The sequence below is a fragment of the Rhincodon typus genome, chromosome 9 (assembly GCF_021869965.1).
Source record: "Rhincodon typus isolate 14 chromosome 9, sRhiTyp1.1, whole genome shotgun sequence".
Lineage (NCBI taxonomy): Eukaryota > Metazoa > Chordata > Chondrichthyes > Orectolobiformes > Rhincodontidae > Rhincodon > Rhincodon typus.
Genome location: NC_063340.1, coordinates 48,856,186 through 48,876,495, shown reverse-complemented (window position 1 = coordinate 48,876,495; position 20,310 = coordinate 48,856,186). Strand labels below are relative to the sequence as shown.

At 41.7% G+C, this 20,310-nt stretch overlaps 1 protein-coding gene across 8 annotated transcripts in view; it reads right to left on the bottom strand.

Annotated features, from left to right (window-relative positions):
- Positions 1-377: 377 nt before the first annotated feature.
- The window catches only part of taf1a (TATA box binding protein (TBP)-associated factor, RNA polymerase I, A), a 32,141-nt gene continuing 12,208 nt past the window's right edge, over positions 378-20,310 (bottom strand). For all 8 annotated transcript variants that reach the window (XM_048601287.1, XM_048601282.1, XM_048601283.1 and 5 more), the window contains 9 exons: positions 18,808-18,977; positions 17,411-17,524; positions 16,578-16,776; positions 15,034-15,161; positions 11,244-11,402; positions 9,470-9,536; positions 9,035-9,158; positions 4,747-4,901; positions 378-3,129 (listed from right to left, as the gene is read on the bottom strand). In XM_048601287.1, coding sequence (XP_048457244.1) covers positions 3,011-3,129; positions 4,747-4,901; positions 9,035-9,158; positions 9,470-9,536; positions 11,244-11,402; positions 15,034-15,161; positions 16,578-16,776; positions 17,411-17,524; positions 18,808-18,977 — 1,235 coding nt within the window. In that variant the 3' untranslated portion in view covers positions 378-3,010. The remainder of the gene's footprint in view (positions 3,130-4,746; positions 4,902-9,034; positions 9,159-9,469; positions 9,537-11,243; positions 11,403-15,033; positions 15,162-16,577; positions 16,777-17,410; positions 17,525-18,807; positions 18,978-20,310) is intronic.

The following is a 20,310-nucleotide window of genomic DNA, read 5'->3' as shown; positions in this document are numbered from 1 at the left end:
ATAGCTAGGTTTTTGTTTTAATGCAGCTTCACATACTTGATCCTGAAGACAGATGGTACTGGGATTGACAATGCAGGCATGACTAATGGAGCCCTTATGTCCCAACAATACTTCAGGGCAGGATGCACTGGTAAAATCCTGCATGTTCATTGAGGAGGCACTATGTAGACAGATACATCATAGCAGCATCTTCCGTAGATAATACTGTGCTTCATAAAGATATACAACTACCACATACCCGAATCTTTTGACTTTCTACATGGAAATGTTTAAATAAGGCAAGGTTGAGACAATAACAAAAACTTCTGAATTCCAAGCTAAAGAAAGCTGTTTTGTTTATATTTGATTGAATTTTAATTATATTGTCATTGCTACAACATTGATATCTGTAAAAGTTGCCTGTATGGAGTTTTATTGAACCATTTTCTATAAAAGTCAAAGAAACTAGTGTTTTGACACAAAAATACTGCAGATATTGCAAGTCCAAAATACAATCAACTGAAACACTAAATCAACGTTTTTTTCTTCTCTGTAGCTAACGTCTTATCTATTGGATATTCCCAGCTTTGTTTCCATTTTAAATGCAATGTTTTATACACAGTTAATAACAGAAGAAATCTTGCAAGCTTATCATCTCTGGCTTCGAATCAAGAAATGGGAGCTTTAAGTGCTTAATGTCAATCTACGGTTGAGAGAAATATTTGCCTGTATCTAGGCAATCTCTATTAAAGAGGTCCTCACCCATTTTCTCTACCCTCCTAAATATTGCATATTTCTATACAAAAAAAAAACTGAGAACTGTGGATGTTGGAAATCAGAAACAAAAACAAATCGCTGGAAAATCTCAGCAGGTCTGACAGCATCTGTGGAGAGAATTGCTCTGAAGAAGGGTCACTGGATTTGAAACATTAACTCTGATTTCTCCCACAGATGCTGCCAGACATGCTGAGTTTTTCCAGCAATTTGTTTTCGTTTATGTTGCATATTTATATGTTGTTTACACTAAATGAAACATATCTACAATTTCTTCTCCTTTTGGAGAGTGTTGTGTGCTGATTTGGAGTACCTGAAGCGTAAACTTCCAATGCCATCATCCTTTACCTTGATGGACGCAAAAATTACCAAATCTTTTTTAAAAAAAATGAGAAAGTTACATACACTTAATCAACCATTACTTCAAACATCCACTTACACCACCAAGCAAAACACTACATTGACACATGCATCATCTATTGAATTCTACTAACTCAAAATTTTATTTCACTGCAACTCCCAAATTGTAAGCTGCATCACCTTGAAAATCAAGGGGAGCAAGGGTGTGTGGCTATTATTACAATAACTTCTCAATTGAAGTTCCAATCCTGAAAATTATGACTTTAAGTGAAACATAGTTTCCCATAGAAATCAGGCAAAAGTTCCTGTGGACATGATTTGCATGGTAAAAGAATGCACAGATTGAAATATTATACTGTACCCATGCTTCAGCTAGGAATCCAACTTGCAAAATAAAACCAAGGACTAAGTTAGGACCTTAGTCTGCAGAGAAAAAAAAACCTTAAAACATTAAGTGAAAACAGTGCACAGTTCTTAATATCTACATTCAAAAACGACCTCTAAAATAAACGTAAAACAAAGAGCTATAAAATAAATGTGAACCCATGCATTATAAATACATGTTTTCTATATCAACCTGCTCAGATATTTATTATCCATCTCTGGAACAGGTGGGACTTGAACCTAGACTTCCTGGCTCAGTGGCAGAGGCACTTTCACTGCACCACAAGAGCCTCTACCCCCATGTACTGCAAATATTACACTCACCTGAAGTTTCAATTGACCAGTCTCCATCTAGTGGCAGAGGACATTCAGTGCAGACAGAACTATCAGCACCAACTAACTTCTGCCATTAGCTGGGCCCAGCACTTCAAAAGAAAGTTCAGGAGAATGACGGAGACAGAAATAAAACAGAGATTTTAAAGGGAAGAACAGAGGGTGATATTAGGAGCCAGACTGGGATACAGGAAAGTTATTAGAGGCGGCTTGGGGGGCTGGTTGCACAATGATTGACAACTGTAAATTGAGTGCTGGAACACTGCTAACTTACTTTTAAAACAAACATTTCTTCTAATGGTGCAAAGTCCAGCAATACACAAAGTGCTTCATATGTAGGTAACCAAGGTTTTACCGAACTAACAAATTCACTGCTTCTTCTGTATCGAGAAAGCTAGAACATAATTCTAACATCCTGTTCATCTTTGATTATTAGGAGCTACATTGTCAATGACAAAGTTCATTACATTTAGCATTGAACCCATTAGTTCTGGTTGAATGTTTGATGGCATTATACATTGCTCTACCACAAACTTCCCTTCCACACTCCTCACCAATATTCACCCACCACCACTCCTCAAAAAACAAGACCACATTAAAATTATTAATCTAGTGACGGTAAGAACTGAGCTTTTTAGACCAGCACAATCATTTTATTGACTGACTTCATTGAAAAACTTAAATGCATTAGTTTGTAAATGCTTCATTATAGAAGTGTTCACCATTTAGTTGAAAAATATTTTTAAGTTTGTTACAATGTAAATTTGCCAATATTACACATTCTTATAGCGTTCCAGGTACCATTTGTATTTACCTCTGCTGTATTGTGGAGTTTTCTCCAAAACAATCTGAATGAATGCTGCACACTGAAGAAAATCTAGGCCTGTTGGAAGTAGCAACACTCCTGTAATTATGAGGAATGTTTCCTGTCAGCTGTCTGCTCTGGGTCACACTTGTGTTTTATCTTAAAGAGGATGACATGAACTAATCCTTCTTAAATCAGTGCTAATAAATGTGTTTTGTTTAATACAAATCTCAGCAACACTTTCCTTAGTGGGATTAATAACAAAATAAATTGCTTGCAATCCTTTTCTTCCCTTTTATTTCAGAGAGAGATTCCAAAATGTTCAAATTTTTTTGAAAATTTGAGTTTTGATTTTTATGAACTGTATGTCCAGAGTCACACGGTCAAACATATACTGCGCAGACTGTGATTCTTTACATAATGTCTCATCTTCTTCAGTTTTGCTCCCTGAATTTTGCTTCCCAGTTGGTAAATGGTGACAAAGTATTTGCAGCCTAAAGGGGTAAAGAGAGGAACAAATTCAAAGCTTGGTTAAAAAGCAGCTAGATGCATACACAAATCTTCAATACCAAAGAAAACAGTGAGACCAAGGACCTCCATTTCAGTCAATGATGAGTGGGGACGTGGGGGAAGCTGTTTGAGGATTATGTGTGGTGGAGGTTTGAGAAATGCGGTCAGTGACAGAGTTGCTTCACAGTTTAAACCATGCAACACTTAGAGGTTAAGGATTGCGGTGAGTTGTGTATATCTAGACCAAGTTTCTGACTCAGTCAGTGTAAGAGACATTCACAGTCCCCAGGGAAGCGTAAATCTGCTCGTCAGAAGTTTGAAGCTCCCAGGCAGTGCTGCCACAAACATTAGGAAGTCTTCAGGTTCCCAACAGAAAATAGCAGATGATTTGTGATACAGAAAATATGGCCCAATATTCTCTTAAACCACACAGATCAGAGGCTCCTATGTTTCACTCCTGGCCAATGTTGAATTGACTTAACTGCACAGCAGTTGGGATTCCTAACTGGCATTGAAGACCAGAGAGACGGAAAGAGAATACCTGATCATCCAGCAACATCTAAGAGAAGAACATTTTCAGCTGCAGGGAAATTGATCAAACGTGAACATTTAAATTTTGTGCCATAAAATATCTTTCTTAGGAATTATGATAAAATAAGAACTCCTTAGGTAATCAGAAGACATACTAGTACGTCTCAAGTTTAATTATCAAAGGAAGTGCACAGACAATTTATTTCACTCACCAGATGTTAGCAATTCAATGAGAAATCATCTCAAAGCAAATAAATGAAAAGACTGCCTCGAAATGAGGGCCCAATCAATTCAAGTAACCTTCTGTTGCAACTCAAGCAAGCATACTGACTGCATGACTTAAATTTCATGCTACAGGTACAGCTGTGAAGTACAAAAGGTGTTTTCAGAAGGATATTAGGACTTCTGTTCAAAAATCCATGATCTAAGCACCACGCTTCACTCCACTTTTCTAGTAGAAAAAGTTTAGAACAGCAATCACTCAAACCTGAACTTGTAAAGTCTTTGAGTTAATAAAACATCTTAATGCACTTCATAAAAACATGAAACAAAACATGACAGTGGTACAAAAGACACGGTCAGGGAAAATGGTGAAAAACATTGCCCATTGCTAGCTTTTTTGAGGGCATCTTAAAGGAGCAAAGAGAGGTCGAAAGATAGAGAGAAAGAATTTCAGAGCTTAGGCTCTAATCAGTCAAAGACATGGCAACAAACAGTACGGTGAGTAAAAATGGGGATGCTCAATAGACTAGAATTACTGAGGTGCAGATATCTTGGTGGCTGTGGGATCAGACGACAATATAGAGATAGGGAGGGGCAAAGCCAGGGAACAAGGGAAACAGATAAAAATTTTAAAACCAAAGTGTATTTAACTGGAAGCTGCTGTCCCAACAAACCCAGAGAACGGATGGAATTTACTGTGTTAGGATGCAGAGTAAGCATTGACCTGAAGTGTATGGAGAGTAAAATGTGAGGTTTCACACTGTCCCTTTATTACTGTGGGATTGAATTTGCAAAGAAGTTAATCCACAGACACAACATTAGTTTAAGGGATACATTTTTTGACTTACCTTTCCCCATTAGGATTCCCGCAATCATTGCTTTCCTACAAGCATAGCCCTCATTTTCTTCAAAATCCTTGTGCGCTCGATATTTGCTGAAATGATACGGAGGCCACCAATCTTGTCTCGACGCCCATTGCTCATGGATCCAGTCACAGTGGCCCCTAAAGGGACAGAAAATAATAGCACTGTGAAATATCGACATTTTAGATTTGACTTTCAAACTACAATGAGTAAGAATCCTCAGTCCACAGACTTGAGTACAGTCTAAGCTGGCACACTATTACTGGTATTTATACTGCAGCTTTAAAGTAGTTGCACATCCCAAAACCCCTCATAGGAGCCTCATTCGGCAGAATTTGCTATCGGACACATAAGGAAATATCAGATTCGACCAAAAGTATCAAAGGAGTGGGTGATGAGGAGGATCTTAAAAAGGAGGAAACAAAAACAGAAATTGCTGGGGAAAAAACCCAGCAGACCTGATAGCATGTGTGGAGAGAAAGAATTAATGTTTTGGGTCCAGTGACCCTTCTTCAGAATGGAAGCTGCAGATTGAGAGAGGCAGGCAGGGGAGGTTTTTGGGGTAGAATTTCCAGAGTTCACAGTTTAGAGTTTTGGCATTTGAAGACACAGCCACCAGGAATGGAGCAATTAGAATCAATTCAAAAAGCCAGAATTAAACAATCACAGATATCTTGGAGGCTTGAGATTTGGAGGAGAATATACAGACTGGGGGGGCGGGGGAGGTGCATGGAGGGACTTGAAGACATGGATGAGAATTTGAAAATCCACACTTTGTGTGAGTGAAAGCTTCAGTGAGCACAGTGGTAAAGAGATCTGGTGCCAATAAGGATGGGAAATCCAAGGGATCTGGTGCCGTTAAAGACACAAAGTTTTGGAGACATCAAGCTTATAGAGAAAAAGAAGAGAGTCTGGGAGGTTGGTCAGAAGTGTTTTGGAACAGTCCAGTGTTGGTAGAATAAGATGGAACAGCAGCAGATGGAACTGAGGCTGGTTGCTTTGACTGAGACTTGATGTCAGAAAAGCAATGGGATCATTTTGGGAAGTGGAAACAGACAGTGACAATGGCGAGGTAGAGCTGACCATCCAAGTGAAAACTAAAACTGTTTTTCAGCAATGTTGCCAAGGGGCAGCACATTGTTAAGCAATAGGAATCAGGATCAAAGATAGACGCTAGGGATTCCAGAGGTAATGAGAATGAGAAGGCATTGCAAGTAATTCAATGATTGGAACTAGACAAGTGCAGCCACCCTAAGCCTAGCGAGCACATTGAGAATATTAGAGGAAGATTGTGCAGTCAAACATATTAAATGTCGTGTATATGTCATGAAGAATGGGGGGGGGGGGGTTCAGGTTAAACATGGGCAAGGATGCCTCCTGTGCCTCCTGATTACCACATACCATCCTCCCTCAGTTGATGAATCAGTATTCCTCAACATTGAATACACTTAGGAAGAAGCACTAAGGGTGGCAAAGATGCAAAATGTACTCTGGGTGGGGTATTTCAATATCCACCTCTAAGAGTTGCACAGCAGCAGCACTACTGATCGAGCTGGTTGGGTCCTAAAGGACATAGACTGGGTCTGCGGCAGGTGGTGAGGAAAAACATACTTGACCTCATTCTTACCAATCTGCCAGCTGCAGATGCATCTATCCACGACAGCATTAGTAAGAGCGACCATTTCACAGTCCCTTTGAAAACGAAGTCTCACCTTCACATTGAGAATAACCTCCATTGTGTTGCGTGGCACTATCGCAGTGTTAAAACAGGACAGACTTCGAACAGATTTAGCAATTTAAAGCTGGGCATCCATGAGGACCATCAACAGCAACAGGATTCTACTCTACCACCACCTGCGACCTCATGGTGCGGCATATCATTCACTCACCCATTACTATCAAGCCAGGGCATCAACTCTGGTTCAACGGAAAGTGCAAGAGGGCATGCCTAAAAATGAGGTGTCAAGCTGGTGAAGCTACCAAACAGGATTACTTCTGTGCCAAACATCAAGTGATAGACAGAGCTAAGCGTTCCCACAACCAATGGATCAGATTGAAGCTCTGCAGTCCTGCAACATCCAGTGGTGAATGGTGGTGGACAATTAAACAACTCACTGTAGGAGGAGGCTCCAAAAATATCCCCGTCCCCAATGATGGAAGAGCCCAGCGCACCAGTGCAAAAGATAAGGCTGAAGAATTTTCAGCAATCTTCAGCCAGAAGTACTAAGTGGATGATCCATCTCAATCTCCTCCAGTAGTCAAGAACATCACAGATACCAGTCTTCAGCCAACTCAATTCACTCCATGTGATATCAAGAAAGAGTTGGAACTGAGGAACTGGATACTGCAAAGGTTATGGGCCCAGATGATATTCTGGCAACAGAAGCTGCCACTCTCCTAGCCAAGCTGTTCCAGTACAGCAACAATACTGGCACCTACCAGATAAGGTGGAAAATTGGTCAGGTATGTCTTGTATACAAAAAGCAAGACAAATCCAACCCGAGACAACAAGGTGCAGGGCTGGATGAACACAGCAGGCCAAGCAGCATCATAGGAGCAGAGAGGCTGACGTTTCGGGCCTAGACCCTTCATCAGAAAAGGGGGAGGGGAAGGGGGTTCTGAAATAAATAGGGAGAGAGTGGGAGGCGGATAGAAGAGGGATAGAGGAGAGGATAGGTGGAGAGAAAACAAACAGGTCGAAGAGGCGGGGATGGAGCCAGTAAAGGTGAGTGTAGGTAGGGAGTTAGGAAGGGGATAGGTCAGTGCAGGGAGGACGGACAGGTCAAGGGGGCGGGATGAGGTTGGTCGGTAGGAGATGGAGGTGCGGCTTGAGGTGGGAGGTGGGGATAGGTGGGAGGAAGAACAGGTTAGGGAGGCAGGGACGAGCTGGACTGGTTTTGGGATGCGGTAGGGGGAGGGGAGATTTTGAAACCCGGCCAATTACCACTCCATCAGTCTACTATCAGTCTACTCTCAGTCATCACTGACGTGATGGAAAGTGTCATCAATAGTGTTATCCAGATGGACCTGGTCATCAAAAACCTGTTCACTGTCATCAAGTTTGGGTTCTGCCAGGACCGCTCAGTTCTTGACCTCATCATAGCTTTGGTTCAAATAAGGATAAAAAAAGAGCTGAATTTCAGAGTGAGGTTAGAGTGACAGCCCTTGACACTAAGGCTGCATTCGACCACGTATGGAATCAAGGTACCCTAGGAAAACTGAAGTCAATGGGTATCAGGGTCAAACTCTCCACTGGCTGGAGTCATACCTGGAATAACAGAAGATGGTTGTGGTTGTTGGAGGACAGTCATCTCAGCTCCAGGTCGTCTCTGCAGGAGTTCCTCAGGGTAGTGTCCTAGGCCCAACCATCTTCAGCTGCCTTATCAACGACCCTCCCTCCTTCAGTAGGTCAGAAGTGGGGATGTTAATCTATGATTACAATCCACACTCAACTGCAATAAGATTTGGACAATATCCAGGCTAAGGCTGACAAGTAGCAAATTAATTCACACCACACAAATGCCAGGCAATGACCATCTCCAATATGAGATGATCTAACCGCCGTTCCTCAACATTCAATGGAGTTACCATCACCGAGGCTCTCAATATCAACATCCTGGGATATTGTTGACCAGATGCTGAACTGGACTCGCTGTATAAATACTGTGGCCACAAGAGCACATCGGAGGCTAGGAATCCTGCAGTGAGTTAACTCATTCTCCAAAGCCTGTTCACCATCTGAAAAGGTCAAATCAGGAGCGAGATGGAATACTCCCCACTTGCCTGAATGAGTGCAGCTCCAACAACACTCAAGAAGCTTGACACCATCCAGGACAAAGCAACCCACTTGATTGGCACCATACCCACAAATATCCACTCCCATGACCACTGACGCTCAGTATCTACAAGATGCACTGCAAAAATTGGTCAAAGATCCTTCGACAGTACTTTCCAAACCCACAACCACTTCCATCTAGAAGGACAATGGCAGCAGATTTACGGGAACATCACAAACTGAAAGTTCCTTTCCGAGCCACTCATCACCCTGACTTGGAAATATATTGCTGTTCTCTCAATATCGCTGGGTCAAAATCCTGGGATTCCCTCTCTAAGGAAATTTTAGTCAACCTACAGCACACGGAATGCAGCAGTTTGAGAAGGCAGCTCACCACCACCTTCTCAAGGGCAACTAAGGACGGGCAATAAATGCTGACCAGCCAGCGAAACCCACATCCCACATGATAATTTTTTTTTTTTTAAAAAGCGTACATACTCTGCTATAACTTTCTTCATCTGTTTTATTAAACATTTCCATACGTGGCAGTTTTCTTTCCATGTAGAAAAATCCAGAAGGCTGAAGAGGACACCCAGTGCTTCCCTACAATGCTTCTTTTTTTCTGAAACAAAACAAGACATTGTGGATGAAGTTTCTGCTTTCAAGTGACAAGATTTTCTTTAATTAACTGAACTCACAGATCCATACAGTGGTCAGTAGTTAATACTCCTGTCTCAGAGTCGGGTGTTGCAGTTCAAATCTTTACTCTTGATATTTTCACAGATGTTATGACAGACCTCTGGGGCAGTTAGGACTAGAACGCAGGCCTCCTGGCCCAGAGGTAGGGGCACCTCTACTGCGCCTCAAGACCCTACAAGTCCCTATTAGACACTTGCTTTTCAGCAAAAGCAATATTCTCACTGAAGTACTTACTTGATTGCAGAAGGAGCGAGTTAAATTCTAACATCACTTCATGGGAAGGAACCAGCTGATGCAAGATCTGGAGATTCAACAAAAAAAAACTCCAGTAAATAGGGCGATGGCCCTAAAGATGCACAATAGGATGATACACATTTAATAATCAAATCCCTTTTCGTAATATGTTACACAACGTATTTTGAAACCAGATGGGGACAATACTAATAGATGCTGGTTCCTATGAACAAAAAGTGACTTACAAGCTTGTTGAAAGAACGTGCCAGTCAGAAATTTTTCAAAGGCCTGCACTTTGCACAACAGGCTACTTGTACTCAAAGCCCATACATACGCACGCTGACTGGTCAGCAGGCAGGGACACACATTTTCACTCGGCTTTCAGATCCTGGCTTCTGGGAAGAACTTGCACTTTCATACATGATCAAAGACGAAAATCAAGAGGAATTTGCTAATTGTCACTGGAGAAAGCCAAGGATTTTTAACTGTATAAATACCACGGTTAAAACACAAGGTAAACCGTTACAAAATGACTGAGAATGTGGCTAATCAAGAGGTGAAATTTCTACAAAGGTACTCTGCACTTCCGCTGAAAGTGTCTAGAACAAGTATTGGCTCGTTGCTCCTCAGATAGCAGAGCTGCACCCTCCAGCAAATGACCCTTGGAAAGGAAAGGCTTGAAAAGGCAGGCCTGATCTTTGACAACGCAAGTGATCCACTGGCTTCCACTAGATCTTGGACCTCTCGCCTTAAACGGAACTTCCAATTCTTAACAACCACGTCAGCCATGGCTCCGTGAATAGACCTTTTATCTCTGAGTCACAAGAAACTGGGTTCAAAACTCATTCTAGGACTTGAGTTAAACAAAGGAAATCTAGGCTAACACTCCAGTTCTGTACTGAGCAAATGCTGCAGTGGTGAAAGTGCCATCTTTCAGATGAAATGTTAAAACACAGTTCAATCTGCCCTTCTTGGTGGAGACACACAAAAGACCCCACTGCATGGTTCCGAAGAGGAGCATAGGAGTTCTCCACAGTGGCCCAGCTAATATATGTCTCTCGAGCAGTGCCACAAAGCTTTAATAAAACTGTTCTTTCCAAACAAATACAGTGAATCCTTTTTTTAAAAAGCTGTTAGCTAATCTATACAAAATAATAAACAGTCAAAGTAAAGAACACCTTATTAATTATTTAGTTTACAACAAGATTGGTTTGGTTTTCAAAATTTTGGAAATTTCATGCACGTGTATTGAGAGATGGCCTCATTCTACGACAGTCCCAGGCCTAAGATTAAAGCCCAATCACAATACTGGGAAATGATTGGTTATTTAGGTTTGAGCAACTCCCCTCAAAGCTCAACCAATCAGCACAAGTAAGTAGTAAGGCAGGCAGCTATTCTTTCTGCTCTGTGGAGCTGCTCCCTGATGGATTTACCACCCAGATGCCTCCATCTGCAGAAGACAGACCACGGCAAATGGACGAGGACAGACATCTGCAATGCAGCTTAAGGCAACAACTGTAAATTCACCAGATTTTCCTACTATCCCACGCAGTGAAACAACCAGAAAAAAGGTGACTGTAAAATAAAGTTTTTAAACTGTGCAGCTAAGTGCGGCATGAACCAGAAGCATGAACATGCAAGTTCGATATATCTCCAATCGGTGCAATGGAGACAAACATGGTTCCTGCAACAAGATGAAAACAAAATCATACAGGCTCTAATCAGATGAAGCAGATCAGACCCTTCTCGCGATCGTCAGACAAGTGAATCTTACCCTCAGTACTTTTATCAGTTTTTTAGCCGAGGTGTTGTGTTTTTTCAGGAACTCGTACAAGTACACATGAGCATTTGGGTTTGGTGGAAATCTGCTATTATAAGCATAATTATTTAACACAGTCAGTGCTTCTTCAAAACCATCATAGAAATCAAGGAGCTGAAATCAAAAACAACACAAGTTACCAACATTTGCAAGATGGGGATAGAAATATTCAAAATAATTCCGTGCAAAGATAGATTTTCTGCACATTCACATCTGTGGTGGTTTTGGCAGGGCAAACTTTAGGGAAGGTCTTACGAGGAAAGGTTGAGAGAGCTAGGGCTTTTTTCTTTAGAACGACGAAGGATGAGAGGTGACTTGATAGAGGTGTACAAAACGATCAGAGGTATAGATAGAGTGGCCAGCCAGAGACTCTTTCCTAGGGTGGAGGTAGCTATTACGAGGAGGCATAGTTTTAAAGTGAGTGGAGGTAGATGTAGGGGAGACGTCAGAGGTAGGTTCTTTACTCAGAGAGTGGTAGGGGAGTGGAAAGCATTGCCGGAGAGGGTAGTGGAGTCGGCCTCATTAGGGGCATCTAAGTGGCTATTAGATAGGCATTTGGATGATAGTATAAGGTAGGGGTGGAGGTTAGATAGACCTTAGGTTTAGGGTAAAAGTTTGGCACAACATCATGGGCCGAAGGGCCTGTACTGTACTGTTCTAAACTTCAACCAACTAGCCAGTTAATCGTTCAACATCTTCCATACATTTGACTAACACAACATTAAGAACCACAGCAACCAGCTGTCAGGACATCTTGGAAAGCAATGAAATTTAGAGGGAAAGATTCAAAGGCATTGAAATAATTCACAGAGGCCAGCATCCTGCCACCAAGTTATCCTTTATTTAACTGTGCACAGTACATGGACTCTGATCAGCTAACTCAGAGCCAGTGCTGAGAGTGAATCTTGTTAAAGACTGGTTCTGCAATCACCGATACAGCTGAGCCAGTATCAACCTCCATCAGAACTGGGCGACCATTTAAACAGACATTTATTTTGATTGGCTCTGAACTGGACGTTGCTAAGCAACCTAACTGTTTAAAAGTACATGTAAGTGGATCTTCCAGTGTGTGCACTCACCAGGATACCAGCCTCTGTGGAATTATTTCAGGCAGAGTGATCTGAAACTGGGAATATTAGGCAACAATTAGGAGCTGGAATTTCTATCATTAAGCCAAACAGACGACGCGTCTGCTTCTAAAGGATTACAAAATACAAGTGTTTTTCTCTTGATCTATGTGAACTCTTTACTTTATTCCTGATTGGGACAAATCATCTGTTTCAGCTTAAAGTGCTAAACAATAGGTCCTACTGATGATTGAATGCACTCATTACACCGAGTTAGGGGATGCTTGTGCAATGCTGATTTCTAAGATGCTTACACAAGCATGACTTTTCTCAAAGCCAGAGAGTCCTACAGACAGCCCTTGGCCCAAGTTAAAAGAAAATTGTTAACTTTAGAAAACTTGGAAAGTCAGGGATTGATTAGGTATAGTCAACATGGCTTTGTGCATGGGAAACTGTGACTCACTAACTTGAATGAGTTTTTTTGAAGAAGTAACAAAAAGAGGATTGATGAGAGCAAAGTGGTGGACATGATCCATTTGGACTTCAGTAAGGTGTTCAACAAGGTTCCTCATGGTGGACCGATAAGCAAAGTTAGATCACATGGAATACAGGGAGAACTAGGCATTTGGATACTGGCTCAAAGGTAGAAGACAGAGGGTGGTGGTGATGGAAGGTTGTTTTTCAGACTGAAGGCCAGGGACCAGCGGTGTGCCACAGGATCAGAGCTGGGTCCACTGCTTTTATAGAAGTGATTTGGATGTGAACATAGGAGGTATGATTAGTAAGCTTGCAGATGACACCAAAATTGGAGGTGTAGTGGACAGCGAGGAAGGTTACCTCAGAGCACAATGGGATCTTGATCAGATGAGCCAATGGGCCGAGGAGTGGCAGATGGAATTTAATTTAGATAAATGTGAGGTGTTGCATTTTGGTAAGGCACATCAGGGAAAGATTTATACACTCAATGGTAAGGTCCTGGGGAGTGTTACTGAACAAACAGACCTTGGAGTGCAGGTTCATAGTTCTTTGAAAGTGGAGTTCCAGGTAGTTAACATAGTGAAAAAGGTGTTTGGTACACTTGTTTTCATTGTTCAGTGCACTGAGTTTAGGAGGTGGGAGGTCATGTTGTGGCAGTACAGGACATTGGTTAGGCCACTTTTGGAATACTGTGCGCAATTCTGGTCTCCCTGCTATAGGAAGGATGTTGTGAAACTTGAAAGGGTTCAGAAAAATTTACATGGATGTTGCCAGGGTTGGAGGGTTTGAGCTATAGTAAGAGGCTGGGGCTATTTTCCCTGGAGCGTCAGAGACGGAGTAGTGACATAATAGAGGTTTATAAAATCATGAGGGGCATGGATAGGGTCAATCGGCAAGGTCTTTTTCCTGGCGGAGTCCAAAACTTGAGGGCGAAGGTTAAAGTTGAGAGGGGAAAGATTTAAAAACGGACCTAAGAAGCAACGTTTTCCACACAGCGGGTGGTGCGTGTATGGAGTGAGCTGCCAGAGGAAGTGGTGGAGGCGGGTACAATTACAATATTTAAAAGCCATCTGGATCGGTATATGAATAGGAAGGGTTTGGAGAGATATGAGCCAAATGCTGAAAAATGGGACAAGATTAAATTAGGATATCCAAGGAGGTCCATGGTCAGCACTGGAGGGTCTTGTCCGTGTTGTACAACTCTTGGCCTAAAACACTGGCACACATAAGAAACATCTCTCAAGCTGGGCTACAAACAACAGTGATCAGAGAACACAGAATGAAGACGTGTAAATTCAGTAAACTTTCAGCTTACTCCTAATAGCTGTATGCAATTCAGAAAGCACCATCTAGCGGGCAAGTATATGTAAAATTTATATTCAAGAAGCTAGAAGCTCTCCATAAGTAAAAATTATGGACAAATGAAAAGCATTGAAGCAAAACTGAGTTAAACTACTATGCCACTTCAGTCAATATTTAATATATTTATCCGTTTTGCAATATAATAGCCTTCTTCGACCATGATTCACAAGACTTTATGCTCAATTTCCCGATACCTATTCCCCAACACATTTCAGACAGAATTATGTAAAATAGCTAACAGTTGCAGCACATTTCCCAAGCACACTCTCAGGTTGTGAATATGACAACGTACCCATCAATGAACTTGTGTTTATTAAAAATCTTTCAGGGCATTCCTAACCATTTCACCCTTAAATTAGGTACATTTTGATATAATGTAGGCAAACACAGAAAAGCCTCAAATTACACAATGAGACAAATCACGAGCTAATTGGATGGCACTGAGGACAAAGATTAACCAAAACACCACAAGAGCTCCCTCGTGCTTCTAGGAATCGGGTCATAGAATTTTAGCAGAGACGAGAGATGAGATGTTAGTAAAATATTTCATACAAAAAACAGTAATAGTGCAGCACTCATCTGGTACTATAGCAAGGAAGAGCCTAGATAGTGTGCTCATGTCTTCGGAGTGGGATTTGAATCCTTAAGCCCCTTATTGTGTCCCACCACTGATCCAAGGCTGGTCTTCAAATCACAGCATTCCAACTGTTGTATTCAATCAGATTGAAAATAACACTACGGCAGCATTATGCTCCCTGCAAAAGGCTAGTAAATAACTTGGCAGAATATTGAAGCTTTAAAACGTTCTGTGTTAAGTACCCAGAGATACTGAAACTTACATTTACATAGCTCAGTATAAAGGGATCCCAAACACCAGGATTTTCTACAGCATCATGCAGACCAATAGAAGCTTGTCGAAAATAATTGTGCATCTCTTGCGCTCTGCCCGAATCAACTTCAGCATCAACTAGTTTTAAGAGTACAAAGTGTTACTACTTGTAAACAAATAAGAAAAATTGCATTTATTCCGCATCTTTAAATGAGAAACGTCTTAAGGTGTTCCCCAGGAGCACAGACAAAACCAAGAGAGGGTGACATAGAGACACACTTTGCATGCTGGTGCCAAAGAGAAACATGCAGCAGTCAAGGTGGAATTGCTGGAGCCTTGCAAAGATAAAAAGAGCAAGGACAGGAAGCAAAGCCACTGCTAGCAACATTCTGGCTCTAATTGCATAGGAAACAGCAACAAAGCAAATTCGACTGTGTTGTACTACACAGGTAAAAATACTGCAAGAGGACAGGGAGGCTGAAATGTCAGAGAAAACTGGGAGGTCATGGAGCAGAAGGAAAACTAGTATATCATGGTCACAGTCAATGACTCAAATGAGGATTGTTTCAAGGCTGATGCAAGGGTAGAAACTCAGTTCAAGGATTTTACAAAGTCGTGTTTTCAGCTCTTTGAAAATGTTTTTAGCGAAATGCGCAGTACTACAATAAAATCCAAGTCCCACAAGTGGTCAGAGACATAGAGAGAAAACCAGGCATTTTACAACGCAGGATATGGGAATAGAGAGGGGAGGGGAGAGGATTTTAACCCTGTCACAAGCACGTTTTGTTGGGTGGGGTGTATATCAATCTCAAATCTGGCTACTTCTAGAGGAAAGACTACTGGAAGAATAACCAACCATCTTCTTGGAGGCATGTTAGAATCACAGAATCCCTATAATGCGGAAAGGAGCCATTTGAGTCATCGGGACCTGCACCGACTCTCTGAAGAGCATCCCACCCAGATCTAACCCCATAACCTCACACTTAGCATGGCTAATCCACCCAATTTGCACATCCCTGGACACTATGGGGTAATTTAGTATGGCCAATCCACCTAACCTGCACACCTTTGGACTGTGGGAGGAAACCACAGCACCCAGAGGAAACCCATGCAGACACGGAGAGAAAATGCAAACCCCACAGAGTCACCCAAGATTGGAATCGAACCTGGGTTCCTGGCACTGTGAGGCAGCGGTGCTAACGACTGAGCCACTGTACCATCCACATTGCTCACATATATAACTTAATGACGCTAGATTTTACTTCAATTTTATACTGGTCAGTTTGTTTCAGGAAACAGGGCAGCTAAAGGGAAGACGACTGCTGGTCGCAGCAGGCAAATGCCTATGCCAGACTTTATGTGGGCCAAGATGAGCAGGAGCGTTCCTTACCAGCGCTGCCAGCAAACTGCTTACACATTTTGCCAAACCCACCCTGCATACCCACCCATTCTTGATCGCATGATTGCTCTGTCCCCTCACACGCACGCACACACAAAGTTCAAGCAGGATAATAACAGTGCAGTACACGTTATGGCTCCACAAAAAGCACTTACCTTGCTCTTGAAGAGCACTATTCTTTTTAGCCCATGTATAATAGTCAAGCAATGACCTATATCCCTGAATAAGTTTAAGCGCTTTTTGCTGAGCTGGAGATTTTTCACCATATCTCCATGTTTCAGCTAAAGACAATTCCCTGTAGGCTTCCTCCATCGTTCCATTGCACAGCAGGTGAAAAGCATGTTCCAAGCACATCTTAGGGAACACAGAAAAGAGGAGAGATTCTGCTTTACTTGATGCTGCAAGTTAGGCTTTTTAAACATGTGCACAAGCACACTAGATGGTTTACTGGGTAGCTACACCCTCCCCAGCAAAATACTGTACCATGAAGGTAAGATCTCTTCAGATTTCATAAAGATTTTGACAAAGTAACTGATCTCTGGCACGTAATCATACTGGGCACCACCAGTGAGGTTAAATCGTTTAGTAATTAATGAATCTGTGTTCTACAAAAATAGGAAAGAATCCTTTTTTAAAAGGTCCAAACAGTATTACGAAGAGATGATAATGTCTTGGAACTTGTCCATAATACACAACAGATAACAGATAATATGTAACAGACAATATGATACTCTTGGTGGACTATAAGAAAAATTACTGATTACTGATTTAAAAGCAAAAATAACTTTAGAAAGAAAAAGGCATGTAAACTAAACAACTTCGTCAATCAAGCATTGGAGAACAACACGATCTTAACATTCAAAATCGAACACATTAACAGAGTGAAGTTCATTACACTTTGGAAATACTCCATTGGCTGTAAAGAGCTTTCAGATGCCAGGAGGTCACAAAAAGTGGTATAAATGTAGGAGTATTTCTTCTTAGTTACCTTCAGGTAATGTTTCACTCCTATACTCTTCATTTTCCTGGCAAATGAACTGACGTCCTCAATGCAGCTGTTAGGATGATACTGAAGTATTGCAGTCCCCATCATCCAAATGAACTGGCATAGAAATAGTGTCATTTCAATACTGCTTTAGGTGTTCTCATAAAAATAACTTTTAAAAATTAGAAATAATCATGTAGATATTTTAGCAAATTCTAGGCTGAAAAATCTGTTTTGAATGCTTAAAGAGATTATAATTGAAATGGTACAGATAGGATAAAATTGTAAGACATCATTCAGGGAAAACACCTTCTTTAACATTTGCTCAATTTTTCATTTACATGACTTCGGAACTGTATTAACTGGCAGGCAACATGCACTTATATAATAATGCTGGGCATGCAGCTAGAAATAGTGTGAAGTATATTTCCCATGAATAATACTGAACTTTATGACCAGATACATTTTCAAAATTAGAACATCGCTAACATCACAAAATATAAACATAAAAATAGACAAGCTGAATTCTGTCGGCTAAGTTCTACTGCTAGATGGCTAATGTTGTTTGTTAAATGCAAGTATCATTAATGTCTACAGGAACAGATCTCACATTGCATCAGCTACATGAGCTACCAAATCCTAATGCATTCTCTTCCTCTTTTGCCATCTCCCCAGCTAATTCCACTCGGGAACCACATAATGAGGTAAACTGCATGCACAAGAGGGACTCTGCTTGAAACACTTACCAAGAGAAAGAGCAGGTCATACAGTGGAAATAAAACAAAACAGCTAACTCAGGAACCAACAGCACTGCAAGTCTCTTGGGAGTGTTGCAATATTAACTTCACTCCAGCAGCAGAATTTACATGGGAAACTGATTATGAAGCAACAGCTCTTCATTCACAATTCAGTGAATTATCCTTTATCACTGACAGATCAATACTTACATTAGAATGGAGTGGATATGGTCATTCACGATAAAATAATTGGATGGGGATTTGTTACTGGCGTAAGAATTCAGAGGTGCATGTTCACATGCTAATTTGATAATTTGAATTTTTCTTTAAAAAAAATGAAAACTAAAAAGCTGACCAATAAAAAAAGTGACCATAAAGTTGACAATCCAACAATAACAATCCAACAATAACAATCCAACTGGATCTCTAACATTTTTGGGGAAGGGACCTATGTCCTTGTCTTGTCTGGCCAATAACAGTCTCAGACCAGCACCCATGAGACTGAATCCGAACTGCCCAACGTAGCTTCCTAATATTCAGATTGTCAAGAATGCCCAGCACAAACACCTTTTCAGGTCCAGGCCAAAGATACTCACATTTGGGGCATAATTTCAGACAGTGGAGTGTGTATAACTACAATCATATTCCACAAATATCCTTTACCTTACTAGCAGATGCCTGCTTTCTGGAGGTGTTGTCTTCTAAGATCTGGAAGTAGTTTGTCATCAGTTCTGCAGCAGTCTGCCACTGGTGATGAAGCATGGCCTTCTGAATGCGACTCAAACAGGTTTGGACTGTCCTTCGGAAACCAGTTTGTTTCGCATCTTTGATCGCTGTACATCACAAGCATGGATGTAAAAAAGTTGCACTGCCAGTCGCTGAACGTGCATAAAACTGATCAAAGATACGCAGTCACACGGTTTTACTGCTGGAACCGACAATATCCTCCAAAATTACAGCCAGGATCACACACATAAGGGGGTACAGAAATAGGAGGATAAGACAGATCATTCTGTAGCTGGAAAAACTGCGCAGGAGGGAGAGTTTCAAATCTGTGGCGCTCGCTGTGGTGGGGATGGCACGTGTACAAACCAAGCAATTTGCACCTGAACAGAACTAATTTCCTTGTGAGGGATCTCACTGGTGGTTGGGAATGCTTTAAACTAAATTCTGCAGGGTTGGGGGACAGAAAGGAACTGCTTGTGAAGAAGGCACAGATTTAAAAAGTAATTTGTAACAGAAGCACGACGCGGTGGCTCAGTGGTTAGCACTGCTGCCTCACAGTGTCAGGGACCCAGGTTCAATTCCACCCTCAGGCGACTGTCTGTGTGGAATGTGCACATTCTCCCCGTGTCTGCGTGGGCTTTCTCCGGGTGCTCTGGTTTCCTCCCACAGTCCAGAGATGTGCAGGGTAGGTGGACTGGCCATGCTAAATTGCTCGTAGTATAATGTGTAGATTATGTGGGTTATAAGGGGGATGGGTCAGAGTGGGATGCTCTGAGGGTCAGTGTGGACCTGTTGGGCTGAAGGGCCTGTTTCCACACCGTAGGGATTCTATGATTTCTATGAAGCAAATGCAATGTAAGAAGAAACTTGTTCACACAGTGAATCATTAGGATTGGGAATGCAGTTCCAGGAAGTGTGGTGGACTCCAAGTGAATCTTGCCATTGTCCCAGAGGTTGCTCCCTTATTAGAGGGGAGAGGAGTGGTGGCAACCTTCAAGGGGAGATTACCCAGCCTTTGGCAAGGACAAGGTCGAGATGGCAGGGAAGGTTCAATTAAGGCATTTTTTCCGAATTTTCATTCACTGGGTGAGGGCATCGCTGGCTAGGCCAGTATTTATTACCCATCCCTTATTATCCAGAAGGCAGTTAACAGTCAACCACGTTGCTGTGGGTCTGCAGTCATATGTAGGCCCGACCAACTAATGGACATTAGCGAATGAGATGGGTCTTTCTGAAAATCAACAATGGATTCATGGTCGTCATTAGACTCTTAATTCCAGATATTTATCGAGTTCAAATTTCACCACCTTCCACGGCAGGATTTGGACCCGAGTCTCAAAACATTGCCTGGGTCTCTGGATTAACAGTGCAGCAACAATACTACTAGGCCAGTAGCTCTCTTTTAAGAGAGCATTAAACAATTACTTAGGGAGTCAGTTA